The sequence below is a fragment of the Gopherus evgoodei genome, chromosome 2 (genome assembly GCF_007399415.2).
Source record: "Gopherus evgoodei ecotype Sinaloan lineage chromosome 2, rGopEvg1_v1.p, whole genome shotgun sequence".
Taxonomy (NCBI): Eukaryota; Metazoa; Chordata; order Testudines; family Testudinidae; genus Gopherus; species Gopherus evgoodei.
The window spans coordinates 273,711,278-273,726,733 of NC_044323.1; the positions used below are offsets into that span (position 1 = coordinate 273,711,278).

Below are 15,456 nucleotides of genomic sequence, written 5' to 3' on the forward strand. Positions count from 1 at the left end.
TCCACAGCGATGGGGCTTTTAGAATGGTGTATATTCTGTCTGCCCAGTAATCACAGAACTACATCTTGAACTACAACCCTCTAGAAGACACTACAGTTGGACTGACCGGAAAACCAGAATTTTTCTTTCAGAACTGTCCACAATTTTTCCTAATTGTATCTCAGGGAGAGCTCATGGGTATCTAGTGTATCTACTGCTATATAGGGAACACGAATGTCTGCTAGCCATGACTATGCCCACACACAGCCTCTAGCTACTCCTCTCTCTGCACCCTGAGCTATCCCTCAGCCTGCACACAGCCCCTAGCTACCACCCTCCCTGCACTGAGCTACCCCCCACCTGCACACAGCCCCTAGCTACCCTTCTCCCTGCCCCCTGAGCTGTTTTCAAAGTTTTTGAGCTGAGCCCCCCAACTGAGTTATAACATTTGGTTGCCGCCCCCCCACACACACACCCCAGACAGGCAGGTGGCCTGTTGAGGTGAGTCAGAGGGTGCAGGTGGTGCTCCCTCCCCAGACCCCACTGAGCGGAGCTGGCTTGAGCCCCGCTGGCCCCTGTCCATCCACAACAGAAGTCAAACTACACATATGCCTGAATTACCACCCCCCGGCCCAGAGCGCCACACCGCCCCTTCCCCTGCTGGGTCTTGGAATTTTTATAGCAATCTGTGGGGAGCCTCAGAAGGAAAAAGGTTGAGAACCTCTGATCTAGCGGATGGAAAAGGACCATTGGGGCAAGCTAAGAGAGAGGTGTGGATGGTGCCTCGCCTCCTTGTCCCATATAAAGAGAATATAATGACAGATCCAAATGCCTGGTCATTGACACCCAGCAAACTATGACCATATATTGCCCCACTCCACCCGTCTCAGGAACAAAGAACTGGAGAGATGGGGGTTGAGTGTGGGCTGCAGGAAGCAGGCAGACACACCTGGGAGTCTGACAAAGAAGGTGAGATGGAGCTTCAACTGTGGGGTTCACTACAGCTTGGCTGGGCTCCAAGCAAAACAGAGGGGACTACGCTTTAAGCTTCATTCCTCTATGCTAACCTAAAGACTTCCTGTGCTGTGTTCCAGATGACTAATAAACCCTACTGTTTTGACAACACAGTGAGAGTGTCACTGCAAATGCTTGGAGAAGTGCATTGATCCCTAAAAGGATACAAATGTCCATCAGGGGTCTGTCTCAGCTGGACTTGCTGAATGGAGCTTCACAGTTTGAAGCAGCAGCGCTGCAGGCCCAGAAGTCCAGTCTAAGGAGGCGGGGAAGCTGTGTGGATGAGCCTGGAGGAACAGTGAAACCCCTAAGGGGTCTCGTACACTGTAAGAGTCCCTCTTAGAGACCGTTCCAAAGTTGGGGCCATGGCCCTGACTCTGTGGTGCCTGTCACGGATCAAACATCCAACCCATAACTGACTGTATGAATAATTCACTCTTTTTGGTTAACACCGAACATTAGGTTAAAAAATAATTGGTGTTTAAAGAACTATCAGTAACCAGCACAGAAATGAACTCAGAGGCTGAGCTGGTGTCATATCTATTCTATTATCTATTTTCTTGTATCTAATTTGCATATTAATTCAAGTTCAGCCATCTCTCTTTGGACTCTGTTTCTGAAGTTTTTTTGTTGCAAAATTGCCACCTTCAAGTCTGTCACTGAGTGGTTAAAGAGGTTGAAGTGTTCTCCCACTGGTTTTTGAATGCTATGATTCCTGATGTCAGATTTGTGTCCATTTTTTTTTTTTTTTTTTTTGCGTACAGACTGTCCGGTTTGGCCAATGTACATGGGAGAGGGGCATTGCTGGCACATGGTGGCCTATATCACGTTGGTAGATTTGCTTTCACTAACACTTTTATCGAATGAGGATCCTGTATTTTTCCAAAGCTTTTTCGACTGGATACCTCTTTCCTGAGAAGACTGACGTTCTTGCCGACCTTCAGTACTTGCCATTCAGTTTCTAACACAGGAAACTGGACTTACAATGTAGGCTCTTCTCTAGCCAAGATGAGGAAGCATCCCTGCAGTGGCTAGGGACTCCATGGCAGAAACAATGGATTAGCAGCAGCCTCTGCAATACCAGCAGAAGTTTTGTAGACAGGCTTTATGCTGTTTTGCTCTCTCTCCTGACAGCATGCTCAAGACTACTTCAGTTGCTTAAAGAACTGGAGTTGTGTTAACATTTTGTCAGGCCATTTACTTGGGCAAGATCCAGACTCTACTGTTTGGATATGTGCTACATGAACTTCACTTTCGCAAACTGCAGTAATCACATCTGGATGCTTCATAAGGAATATACAATTAACCAGTTCATTCTGGTTTTCAGTCCATACCCTTTCGAGTTCAACTCAGGAAGACGTGTTTGTTTTCAGAGAGTTAAAGTCAGCTGAATTCTGCTGCTGTAGACCCTGGACGAGGCCTCTAGTGGTAGAATGCACAAAAATCACTATTCTGCTTGGCAGGGAGGGAAAAATGGGCCAACACTGCCCACAACACTGAAATAAGGTTCACCACATTCACCACAGAAATAAGTTTTAAGTTGCCTATTATATATATCCTCCCGGAATGTACTCTTCTGATACTGGTTCCAGGAGGACCCCACCATCACCACTATGCATCATGGACAGATGTCACATATACCAGGCAAATCAGTAATTGTGTAAGATTAGCTGGTATGAATGAGGTAAGAGAGTGGACATTTAGAGAGGATTAAATGTTCTTTGGAAAGGTACGGCAAGTTAAAACTTTTGTATACACAACCCCCCTCAAATTAGGGGTGGACTGAGGGAATAATACTCAGTTAGCTCAAGCAGCAGCAGTGTTGAAGACAAAGCTTGCTTATCTTATTCATGCAAAATATTCATTAAGACCAGGTGTTAAATTCTGCCCCTAGAACTTCAAGCCAATGGGAGTCTTGAATGAATAAAGCAAACAGGATGTAGCCCACTGTGAGGAATCTGGTCTGCAACAGCATTTTCCATCACCTACTTGTTATTCCCTTTAAGGCCTCAATCGAGCTCCCACTGAAGTCAATGAGACTTTTGCTATTGACTCCAGTGGAAGAAGACAGTCACCCTCCCCAGACTGGGTGGTGTCTATTTGCAGTGACTAAACCTGGGAACTCTCTCTGGATGTAAAACATGAACCCCTATTATTCACGCTAAAACACCAGGACCATCCACTGAGAGGCAGTAGCAGACTCAAACTTCTCTATGTGGCCTAGCCACTAGAGGAAGGCAAAGTACCACATGGTCAGGGTGGGTTTGCTAAATCCCTCCTGAACACCTTGAATACCAAATTCACTTTACTGTTACTCCAATGAAAAGAAGAAACAATTGCCCCAGCAATGAATTTGATCCCTCAACTTCAGAACCTTGCACAATCAAACCCAATGTCAGTTCACAGATACAATAATTTTGGTTATCTTAATTAACCAAACCTCATCAAATATCTCTCTCACCTACTGATCAATATTCACAAGTATTCCTTACATTAATGGTATAAAGTGAAAATTGCTTTTGTACCATTGAACACACTAACAACAATAGAGCAATAAACTTAATTAAATGGCCACGTTACCCTTAAAAGAGACATAGGTCTGACTGAAATATCTGTCTCATGAGTTGTGAGTAGGACCCACAAACTGTAGGGTCAATTTTTTTGCTGGTGTAAACAATCAAATCTCCATTGAAGTCAACAGAACCCTTTTACACCATCAGAAAACTGGACACTTCCCTTTTTTTCCTGAAAGTTTTATATTCTCATGTTCAAACACTGAATATGCTTTAAAATGGAAAGTTAAAACAACAAGTGGCAGGTGGAAGGGAAGAAATTGGGGTTCTACTAGGACCCAATCCTACAGATATTTATTCAATAAGCAACCTTACATACACTAGTTGGGGCCTTTGATGTGAACAAAACTTACTAACAAGAACAAAAGTTACTCATGTGTATTAGTGTTTCCAGGCGTAGGCTTTGACTTTAGCTGAAATTATTATTAGTGTGCTTAACTTTAATAAAAACAACACATAAAATGTCCCTAAACCTCAAGGAAATAAAAAATGTATTCAAAGCCCTATTTTGGATCTGGCTTTATTAGTTCTGCCAATACGGTTACCTCCAGTAGCTCAGCAAAAGGCTACATAACATTTTAATCAGGAGTGCACTGTATGTTAATCATTTCAAATCAGAGACAGTCTCTCCCGTCTACTGTTCTGGCTCATTTCCTTACAATTAAGAACTACATCTTACTCAAGTGCTACAATACAGATATATTACTTCAGATGACACACAGTGCAGTGCCCTAAGTACAGATTTAGAGAGTGCTTAACCCTTTCAGTACTTGGAATTGTAGACAGAATAATTTAACAGACCAAATGAAAACGTACAGCAGCAGCTAGTAAATCTAGCTTTCCAGACAGTTAGCCAAAAATTATGCTTCTTGGTTTCATTAACATTAAAAAGAATACAGCAATGTAGCAAACAGTACATCAATCTGAACTCTGTGTGTAAAGCAAACCTGAGAGATCTGTTCACAAAGTATATGCTTAATTGCATTCTATGAAACAAGAGAGAATAGACTTCACAGCTAAAACTCCATAGCAAAACACACCTCATAAAATACATATAGTCATTCACGTGGACAATCCCAGATGACTGATGAGCTGATGCCATACTTCGTATTTTTTTGCCGATATTTCTGGTAGTTTAGTTGTTCCATTTGATGCACTGCATTATAGGTAGGGTGATCAGACGTCCTGATAAAATCAGGACTGTCCTGATTTTGAGGAGTTTGTCCCGCATCCTGATCAGAGTATGGTTGGGACGCCATTTGTCCCGATATTTTGTTTCCTGGTCTTCAGCGGCAGTTCAGTGGAGAGTCTTTAAGTCGCGGACGGTCTTCGGTGGTATTTCAGCGATGGGTGCTTCTGTCTTTGGCTGCAAGGTTTATTATCCACCACTGAAATACTGCCGAAGACCGTCCATGACTGAAGGACTCTCTGCCGAATTGCTGCCGAACTCCCGGACGGGTGAGTGTAAAAAAAACGCACTCTCCCCCGCCTGACTGCAGCAGTCCCAATATTTTCCCGTTAACATAGGTCACCCTAAGTATAGGTGATATGCATTAATGTTTAAATGAAAAAAGTTATACCTCTTTGTAGGCAAGCTTGCTAACACTGCTGTTTTGGACAGATTTAAACCTGAGTAATTACTGAGTTGAAGCTGGTCAACTGCATTCTGATTACTTCAATTCCCCCTGCAGGTGCTGTTGGAACAGTTACTTTGTGTCACAATGTATTATATTATATTGTGTTGCTATGCTCCGTGAGCCTCCAAGATTCTGGACACCCTCATTGCAATAAACTCCCCCTCTTCACAGGCACACAAGGCACAAAATATCTCCTTTCTGCTAGGCACAGAGGCCAAGCCACAGAGACCCATGTAGAGGCACTCTAAGTTGCCAACAAACGGTGCTCTGCAGAGGGCATCTACACAAGACTGTGAAGTGGATGGAGAGCAGTAGGTGTATGACTCAGGACACAGTGTGATCCAGAGCCCCAGCTGCTGGGTGAGGGGCTGGGAGGAGCTATGCAAAGGGAAGCAGCCATTAATCCGACCAACAGGTTCTCACAGCTGACATGACCAGTCTGCGTGTTCCTTCTGAGTTACTTGCAAGCCTCTCTAGCCCTGAATAATTGTGTCTCTGGAATTTTTTCATACTCACTGTTCACCCCATTTCCTGCTCTCTGGTAAATAGATTAGGTACTGGCCCTAGGACAGAATTGTACACCACTTCCCCAATCAGTACAGTACTTTCGGGTACTGCTGAGAACTGACTATTGATCCCCAACTCTTTGTTGTGTCTCTCTTAGCTAGTTTCCAATCCATGACAACACCTTCTCTCTCCTTCCATGACTCAGAGTTTCCTTAATACCCTCTGGTGAAAAGATTTTTAAATATCCAAATAAATTATATCTACTAAATCTTCTTTTCTACTTGTAACACTTTCTCAGGGCATCCAGAACCACAGGACACCATGTTACCTCCCAGCTCAGCACGAGAGACATGTTGGTGCTAAACTGAGTATCAATTCCCTGCCCCTACAGCAAACTCCTCAAGATCCTTTATTTTGCCTTGCAAGTTAATACTTTGTGTACCCCAGTCCCCAAACTCCCCGGAAGCATCTCCCTGTAGTGTCCAGCCTGTCACTCAACATTCACACTAATTAGCAGGTAAGCTGTCCCCAAAGAGACAGCGTACACACAGCTGGAAGGTTACTCCACTGGCTCAGGTCCTTTATAACATAAGAATGGCCACACTGGGCCAGACCAAAGGTCCATCCAACCCAGCATCCTGTCCTCCGATAGCGGCCAGAGCCAGGTGCCCCAAAGGGAATTAATAGAACAGGTAATCATCACGTGATCCATCCCCTGTCACACAGCACTGTAACCTATGGGTGAAAACAAATATAAGTCCATTAACAAAGAGCAAAGATTCACAGATTCTAGTGAGGGTTGAGTAAGAATAATGGAAACAGAAACAGTTATAAATAAACCAAAAATACATCACGCTTTCCAGAGATTAAAGCTTAACAGGTTACAGCCCTAGTTTCTCACCCTCAATATCTTTCTGCTTGCCAGTGTTTAGTCTATCCAGGACCCATTTATTCGGAATGAACCCCCTCTGCCAATGGTGTTCCTCAGCAAAATGGATAACAAAGGGGTTCTTTTTCCTCCCTCTGACAGTGCTGTAAATCTTTGAAATGTAACCTTTCAAAGTGCACCCCCAGATAAGACTTTTCTCCTCTGCTGCTTGTTTTCCAGTGTGTTGGCGCCATGCTGAGTTCTCATCTCCCCCATCAACCAGTTTTTCTTATTGACAATATGCAAACAGGGTTTCCTTTCTGCTGATTCCACAATGCTTAATTTACAGTAGAGACAGGAAGATAACTACCTTTCCTCCTGTCTGGAAGAAACCAGTTTCCCCTTCTGTTTGGTTACAGACTCTAAGGGCTGGTCTACACTGGGGGCGGGGAGAGGGAATCAATCTAAGATACGCAACTTAGTTGAAGTATCTTAGATCAATTTACCTCTCGTCCTCAAGGCGCGGGATCGACGTCCACGGCTCCCCCTGTCGACTCCGCTACCACCATTCGCACTGGTGGAGTTCCGGAGTCGACAGGGGCGCGTTCGGGAATCGATATATCGCATCTAGATGAGACGCGATATATCAATCCCCGAGAAATCGATCACTACCCGCCGATACGGCAGGTAGTCTAGACGTACCCTAAAGCATCACACTAGTATCTAAAATGCCTCATTTAGTGTTAATACATACATTTCACAATACTAATCCCCATTGTGTCACTAGCTTTCACTGATACCTCACACAACATTCTTTATAGATAAATACTATGACAGCAATGTGTTAGCTGTAGTGAGTTTGTCAGGCCTGACAGGAGTTGCTGCACAGAGTTGTGAGCCATCAACGGGCCTCTGTGTCACACTACAGACATGCTCAAAGAATTCTTTCAGATTAGAAAGGCACAAGTTTCCTTTGAAATAGCCAGGCAGGCTTGTCCCTAGCATATTTTGTTCATGATGGTATTTTACGACTCTTTATTTACCATTTCAACCAATTTCCCTTTGTACTGACATAGTTGTAATACTTATAACAAATCCATGGCTATATAATCAAACAGATAAAGGCATAAAAAGATCCAGTGGCTAGAAGTTGAAAGCAGAAAAAAATTCAAACTGGAAATTTTTCACGGTGAGGTTAACTGACCACTGGAACAGATTACCAATGGACATGGTGAGTTCTCCACCAAACGGGAGCCTTGAAATGAAGACCAAATGCCTTTCTAAAAGATATGTTCTAGTTCAGCCACAGGCTATTGAGCTAAAGAGAGAAATCTATGCCTTGTGTTATGAAAGAGGTCAGCCTAGGTGATCATAATCGCCATTTTGGCCTTAAATCGCTATGAACAGCAAATCTACTTGGGAATCATCACTGTTATTACTGTGCTGAAAAACATGGCCACTAAGAACTTTATGGCAACAAAACTTAGATCCTTTTGTTCCAAATTCAGTCCCCTATTTGAGCTAAAGGAGAATATCCATTACCTGTTATAGGACCAATGACATATAGCTGAGCAGTTCTGATTCAATCCAGGAGAGGGCATTGGTCTATATTAGCTAGTTTATTACATAATTAACGATATTAAAACCATCTTCCTATATATTTAGGATGGTTATTGAAAAAATGGCAAAATTAAGATACAGTTCTATTTCAATAACTGCAGCAAATCCTTAGCCTTTTAATTTGACATTATTTATCTTAGAGGAATTATCTAATTTTTTTAAAATGTACATCAAACGAAGTAACTAAGAATTCATTTTTACAGTTCAGTCTTTCATTATGGAACTACTGCCAAGAGCTGTGGCTTCCTTTCCAGGTATTCTTTAATTTGAATGCAAGACTAAATTCATTTAAGGAAGTTTAAGTGACAAAGTGTGTTACTGGGCCAAATCATGTTCCACTTACATGAGCTGGTCCTAGTAAACACATAACATTTAGCCCATAGTATCCTTGTTTTCTTTAAAGCAATTGAAAAGGAGATTTACTGGGAGGAGGTACTGATTCCTATTTGTGCAAGGTAATACAGACAGCCTACAGTCTATATCAGCCTTTGTAGATCATCCGTTGATTAGATTAAAGAGTTCCCTCTCAATTCAAAACTAAGCTTCAAAACCTTTACCATAATTTTCAGTCAAACATATTATCAAGACTCAGATTATCACACAGTTCTTGGAACCGGTGTAACTGAGACTAAGATTATGTAACTTTCTTCTTTACCTTGTGATTTGATATTCAAATAAAGGTGTTTAAAAGATATCTAGGAAACCCATTAAGCACTATCCAGCTTCTAGATGATAACAGAAGCATTTGTTCAATTAGATATTTGCTGGCATAAAGGAAGCGATTAGCCTATTTTATATATTTGCTGTAGGTATAAGGAGTAACTTTATAAGTGAGGAACAATACATGTGACTGGCAATCTCAATTTTAGCTCTACATTCCCAGAGCCAAAGCATACATAGATTTTGTTAGTGGCTACAATGTAATATATAGGTCAGCAGGGACATATTGTATGCCCTATATCTCTCTTACTATTTTCACATTCTTGCAGGAGATGAGCATTGTTTGACAAAAATTGTCTTTTGCAATCCCCTAAAAGTAACTTGTTGCCAGATCACTGCTGTAGGAAACACATGACAATACAGGTAAGTGAGAGCAGTTTTTCAGTAGTCAACAAGTAGTCTTTGGCCATTTTGCTTTATGTGAAGCAGACTTCTGTTTTATAAGGGTGAATTATTTTGTTTTTTTTTCAAGAGAAGATTAAGAAAAGGGAAATTTATTATAGTAGTTGTTTTTCACACATTGCTTTAGTTCACACTTTAAATGTACATGATGCTAGTATTTTCAGCTCCTAGAAATACTGTATATAAATTCCACTGGGGAAATATTACACCATATAATAGTACAGAGCAATAATATGCTTCCATTTACTCTAATGAGCAGAAAATTGCTCCTATATGACTATTATTCTAATCTAAATGAGAATCACAAAAAATGCTGAGTGAAATACATACAAACGTAAAGAACCCCTGTGAAGATCCATTCTGTGTTTAATGCTTTGCCACTTGCCCACCTCCATCATATCCACCTTCATATTAGCATGTTAGAAAGTGATATGGTTCAGCGGTGTATCCGAATCCCTCTGAGGTAAACACATACATTGATTAGGTTATTTTCCTCTACCCCAGTCCAATGAATTAACAGGCAGAGGCAATCCTGCCTGAAACTAGCACAGATTATGTATAGTTTTTTAACTTTATTATAGGAACATAAAAAGGGAATCTGTACAATACAATCTGTTTGGCCCGCTAGTACTTACAGAAAGTGCCGTGATGTAGCGATCATTCTTAGACACTTTTTAATACTCCTGTGATTCAAAAAACAAGGTATCTATCTACTTGAATGTAAGTACCTCGCATTGCGCAATCTCAAAGATCACTAGGTTTTCTGTGGTGTCTACTGTAAGGGGACTAAATTTAACAAAACTGGAGGGAAAATATAAATTACACACACACACTTTTTAAGTAGTAGCTATTACTGCAATTTGGGCAGCATTCCAAGCCCATAGGTAAACAGTTCACATTTTATAGAGAGATATTCTAGTTTCCCAAACAGCATCTAAGTGCATATATGGTTAAATACAAATTTGAGGATGACAATCCAACCTCAGCTCCAGCACTATCCCCACTCCCTCTGCTCCCCAGCCTGTCCCCTTCCCCCATCACATGATTGTCCTGTTGTAGGTCTAAGTAGTGACTAAAGTAAGGGGGCTCAGAAAGAAACATCTCCCTCTCCTCAGGAAAGATCACAATGGAGCTGTACCTCTTCGCCCTGGCAGCATTCCTACAGTTCTCCCCCTTCCTTGGCTAGTCAGGGACAGCTCCCAGGCCTTTTTCCAAGCTTCTTCAAAAACCATTGGGTGTGAGCACCTTACACCTAAAGCTCCCGAAACAGCATCCTCTCTGCCTCAATTACTTTCTATTTTCAAATTTCTGTAACAGACTCCTCCTCTGGGGAACGGGCACCGAGGAGGACACAGCGCACACTGACCAGGAGGTTACACAAACATCTTTCTCTAAACATACACTCTAAATTGGTGTTGCCTTGCTTTCATGTTAGACGGGTTAGAGATTGAGGTTGTGCCCTGAGCAAGGCACAGCACATCGTTCTGCTGCCCTAAGAGCAGAAAGAAACTGAGCCATCCCTATACTGGTACAGATTACGTCCCCTTGCACCAGCTCTAATACGTTGGCTGATGCAGTTGGGGAGAAGGAGTTAGACCTAAGGTTCATTCCTATTGCAAGCACTCCCATTCCCCATGACCACCCATGCAGGAGGGGAAGCAGCCGGGCGCCCCATATACACATCACTCTTTTTCACGTTAGTACCCGCAATGCAGGTGGCAAGCACAGCACCTTAATCTTCTGTGCTGGCATGCAGAATGCCCCACAGTTTGACTCTCACTTTGTAAATACATCATTTAGCTGGTCAAGCATTTTTGCATAGTGTTTCTATAGAGGACACCATATAAAATGAGGGCCTCACTGCTGTGAGATGCTGGGTGCCTTCAAGCCTCACCCCCTTCAAACTGGGAACAGAAAGAGTCAGCATCTTTCAGGATCAGGCCCTTAGAACTCCACTGCACTGAACTCGCCCCTTCAGATTTTGTTACCCAGCGAGCATGAGTAAATTCCATTATTTCCCCAACAATATAAGCATAACGTATCATGACACAAGAACTAACGTGTTAGCACAGCAGCTGGCAATGTTCCTCTGCCCTGCCAATTTTTTTTAATGGGGGAGAATTCCTGGAGGTTTGTTTCTTGCACACTTGTGTGTTTTTCCTGCAAAGCCCACTGTTTTTAATACAGAGCTCTCTAGGAGGCTAGGGTTAGGGAACGCAAGTAAATAATATAGGGCATAATCCTGTCCCCACTGCAGGCAACAGCAAAACCCCCATCAACTGCAGTAGGCAAGCAGGATCAGTCGAGCTGTGTCAGCTTCTTTAAAAAACAAAGTTTAAAGAACCTTTGATTTTCCTTTCTTTTGTCATAAAAGGACTGTTTTAAATGGCATCACTGAAGAATGATCTGCAAAGTGGGAAACTGACTCTCAAACTGGCTCTCTTGTTTTAAGCTGCCTGTCCTTCCTAGATTCCCTGTCAATTGAATAGCAGGATCTGGGAGACAATATGGCAGATTCTGATTTCTCCAGTGGACGTGGCCCAATGCAAATATTTCAGCACCAGTCATCCACTGGGGTGACTATGAAAACACACCACTGAATGATGAGCACTACTACTCTGTTGCAGAAATAAGGCATCAGCATTAATTTCAATGGAAGGAGCCGAAGGCAGCAGCTGCAATAGGGTTTAAAAAGGGGGATGGAGGAGGCAGGAGTAAACTGAATCCCTGGTCAAACTGCCTGATCTTTGCCTATAGGGAACAACACTGACTCTTTTATAAGTGTCACATAGCTTCTGCATGTCCAGTTTTATGTATTATGCATAGGGGAAAAGAGTTAAGAAAATTATACAGTATTTGCTATGTTAATCATTAGACAACACCAAAGGTCAAATTCTGTCCATACATCGGTAACCTTTTACCAGAGACGGAATTTGGCCACAGGAGCCTCTCCCTTTCGGCTCTCTGACCTAGTAGACCTTCATGAACTATTTCACTGCTGGGTGAAGAAAAGGGGCAATTAGATAAGAAAACCCTGACAAACAACTACCCAATTTCTTTTGGGTGCTGAGGTCCTGTTGTTATAAGATGCAAAGTTGATCAGTTGCTCACTGTCACAGCCACAGAGTCAGCTGAAATGTCCTGCCTTGTCTTTTATCTCACAGACTCTATAAGCTTTTAAACCAAGGATTCTCATCACCTTTCCATACCATAAACTTATAGTCCGCTATTTACAACTGATCCTCAAATGCACCCCATTCGAAGAGGTATAACAATTCTTCAGTGACTCGACAGAGCCACATCAGAAATTGTATTGTTGTTTAGTAGAACCACAGGGAAGACACGTTGCAAATGACTGAGCAAATCCATTTCAGACTAAGATAGGAGGTATGGAATGGCAGCAGGTTCACCACCTCACTCCACAGATGTTAATAACTCTTAAGGTCAAGAACCGCTGGTTAAATGAACTTATGTAAAACAAACAAGCACTTTATCAAAACACACACATACACACCAAGGGCATTTTCTTTTTAACACGCACCAGGCGTGTTTCTTTCTGCTGAACCTTTTCTCAGGTCTAGCATCTAAATTAACCCTCAAGGAAGACACTTATAAAAAAATTTTTTTTAAATAGCTTTCAACTCCCCTCTCACAAGTCTTGAGAGCTATGGAACTTTTTATCTAGTCTCTCACTTATTCTTTCTCTTGTTTTTGTCTCTCCTCCCCAAACACTTTGCCTTCTTTTGTGGTCTTTAATACAGTCTGTGCCAAAACTAACTCGTTTACAGTGAGACTCGCTTCTTTTGCATTCAGTCTTTAAGGTGGCTTCTAAAAGATCATCTCACTGCTGCTTGGGAATCAATGTCTGTTTTTTTCTCCCCCCCCTGCAAATGTTTCAATGATATTTGCCAATTTCTATCAGATTTGTTCCCTTTTCCCCCTGCTATGAACTAGGAAGGGGAGGGTAAATTTCACTCATTTCAAGTCACACAGGTTGGCATAACCCTGTGATCTGATCTGCTTGTTTTTCCCCCATTTTGCAGAGCAAAAGTAGTAGTCAAACTCTCCTCCTTGTGGATCTTTTTTTTTTCCCCTCACCCTGTCATGTTATCTCAGCTGTTTAGGAAGGCTTTCCTAACCACTTCTCCTTGCAGAAAGAAGGTCTGCAAAGCCGCAGGCTGGGGATCCTGGAGATAATTTTCACTTAATCCATGTCCATGTGTGTGATCTCTGTAGTTCCTGGAGTTCTGTCACACTTGTTTCCTCCCAGTGACAGAGAGTTTCAAATCCCTCAGCTGTATGGCCAGAGACATGCAGTGACTTTATATCCTGCTCTCGTTTGCACTGTACTGTAGTTTGTGTTCTGATCTGGCCGGCAAGGCTTTCCTCCTCCTCTTTTTTTTTTAAACATACACCCAGAGAAACTTGCAAAGCCGGCAGCTTTGCAGCTGGGGTTCCTGGAGTTTCTTTAGTCAACTTAACTCCTAACGTTCCCTAGCCACAGGCTGGAACCTCTCTGGTAACGTACGATCCGATCTGCTTTCCTTACAGAGTTGCAAAGTCCTCAGTGAGCTGTGCGCCTGGGGATCTTAGCGCTGCTTTTAAAAAAAATTAACTCTTTACTTTCCAGTCACACAGACTAGCACAGCCCTGTGGAGTTTGTGATCTGAGCGCTCCGGTAAGGATATGTCCCTCCGCCGCGCCATAAACACGCCAGAGAACAGGTAGCAAGAGTGGCCAACTCTGCGGTGTCTGTCACCTCTTACCTACCGCTGCCCCATAGGCACCAGCCAAGCCCTGATCCGCGAGTCTCTCACGGGAGCAGGGAAAGTGGCTGGGGCACACCTGGAGTCACGGTGTCTTTCCCCTCTGCTCACCCCCCACCTGCGCCGCTGGCCGACCCTGGCCTCCCCGTGCGCGGACGGGGAAGGGGGAGCTGCCGGGCCCATTTTAACCCCTTACCTTCCAGCAGCACCTCCTTGCCCGCCCGCTTGAGCGCCTGCACCGCCTCGTCGTGGGTGGCGTCCCGCAGGTCCGTCCCGTTCACGGCCAGGATGGCATCGCCCACGTAAAGGGCCTGGGTCTGGTCGGCCGCCAGCCCCTTAAAGATCTTGCTGATGAGGATGGGCATCTTGTTCTCCTTGCCGCCCTTGATGCTGATGCCCAGCCCGCCCAGCTCCTGCTTCTGCACCTTCACGCACCGCTTCTTGTTGGAGATGGCGTCCGGCACTTGCTCGGGGAGCTCGGTGAAGGCGGTGCGCACCCCGGGGCCACCCCCCGCCTTGGGGCTGCTGCCGCCGCCGCCCGGGGGCTCGGCCGCCCCGCTGGGGTTGCCCGCGGCGCCCGGCTGGCTCCCGCGGCCAGCGGCAGCCCCTCGGCAGGGCGCCCCGTTGCCGCTGGACCCGACGCCGTTATGGGCTGCGCCATCGGCGCGCTCCTCGCAGCTCAGCACCAGGGCATCCTCGCCCAAGTTGGCCAGGACTTTGTGCCAGCGGTCCCGCACCAGGACTTCCAGCCAGCCGCTCCGCTGCTGCGCCCGGCCGCCGCCGCCGGCCGCTGCCGCTACCGCCATCTTTGGAGCATTCTTAGCGCACCATGTGATTGCACAGCCCGACCGACAGCCCGGCACAGGACAGGGCTGAGCCCCGGGAGCGCCCCGAGTTGCGCCGGGGGGCGGAGCAAAGCCCGCGCTTAGCCTAGCGCCGCGGCCGGCGGCAGCCTGTCAGCCGCTCACCTGATCCCAGGCGCCACCTCCGCCCGCCGCCGCTCACCTGCTGCGGGCGGCACGTGGAGGGGAGGCAGGGGCAGCCCCTGTGCTGCAGGCACCCGTCAGCTCCTGCGGCTCCCTGGCCACCTCCAGCCCACAGGAGGGTCCATAGCAGGAGGCACCTGGAGGGAGGCTCACCTGCTCTGCGCGCCACTTAATCCCTCTCCACCTCCCAGCAGCATGTACAGATGCGTCAGTAGACAGGCTCTCCCCAGACCAGCGCTAGCTGAAATCTACCCAAATCCGCTTTCAACTCCATTCCTCCCAGCCCTTTACCTCCCATTTCTTGCGGGGGGCAGTCTCGTCTCTCCACTCTCCTCCCCTGGTTTTGGAAGACAGCGGGCTAGTTCCTTTACCCTACCTGATCTC

General features: G+C 44.9%; 1 protein-coding gene across 1 annotated transcript in view; it reads right to left on the reverse strand.

Annotated features, from left to right (window-relative positions):
- Positions 1 to 14,972, reverse strand: part of SNTB1 (syntrophin beta 1) — a 164,915-nt gene extending 149,943 nt beyond the window's left edge. The window contains exon 1 of the mRNA XM_030553765.1: positions 14,283 to 14,972. Within this exon, the coding sequence (XP_030409625.1) occupies positions 14,283 to 14,892 (610 nt within the window). The 5' untranslated portion in view covers positions 14,893 to 14,972. The remainder of the gene's footprint in view (positions 1 to 14,282) is intronic.
- Between the last annotated feature and the right edge of the window lie 484 nt (positions 14,973 to 15,456).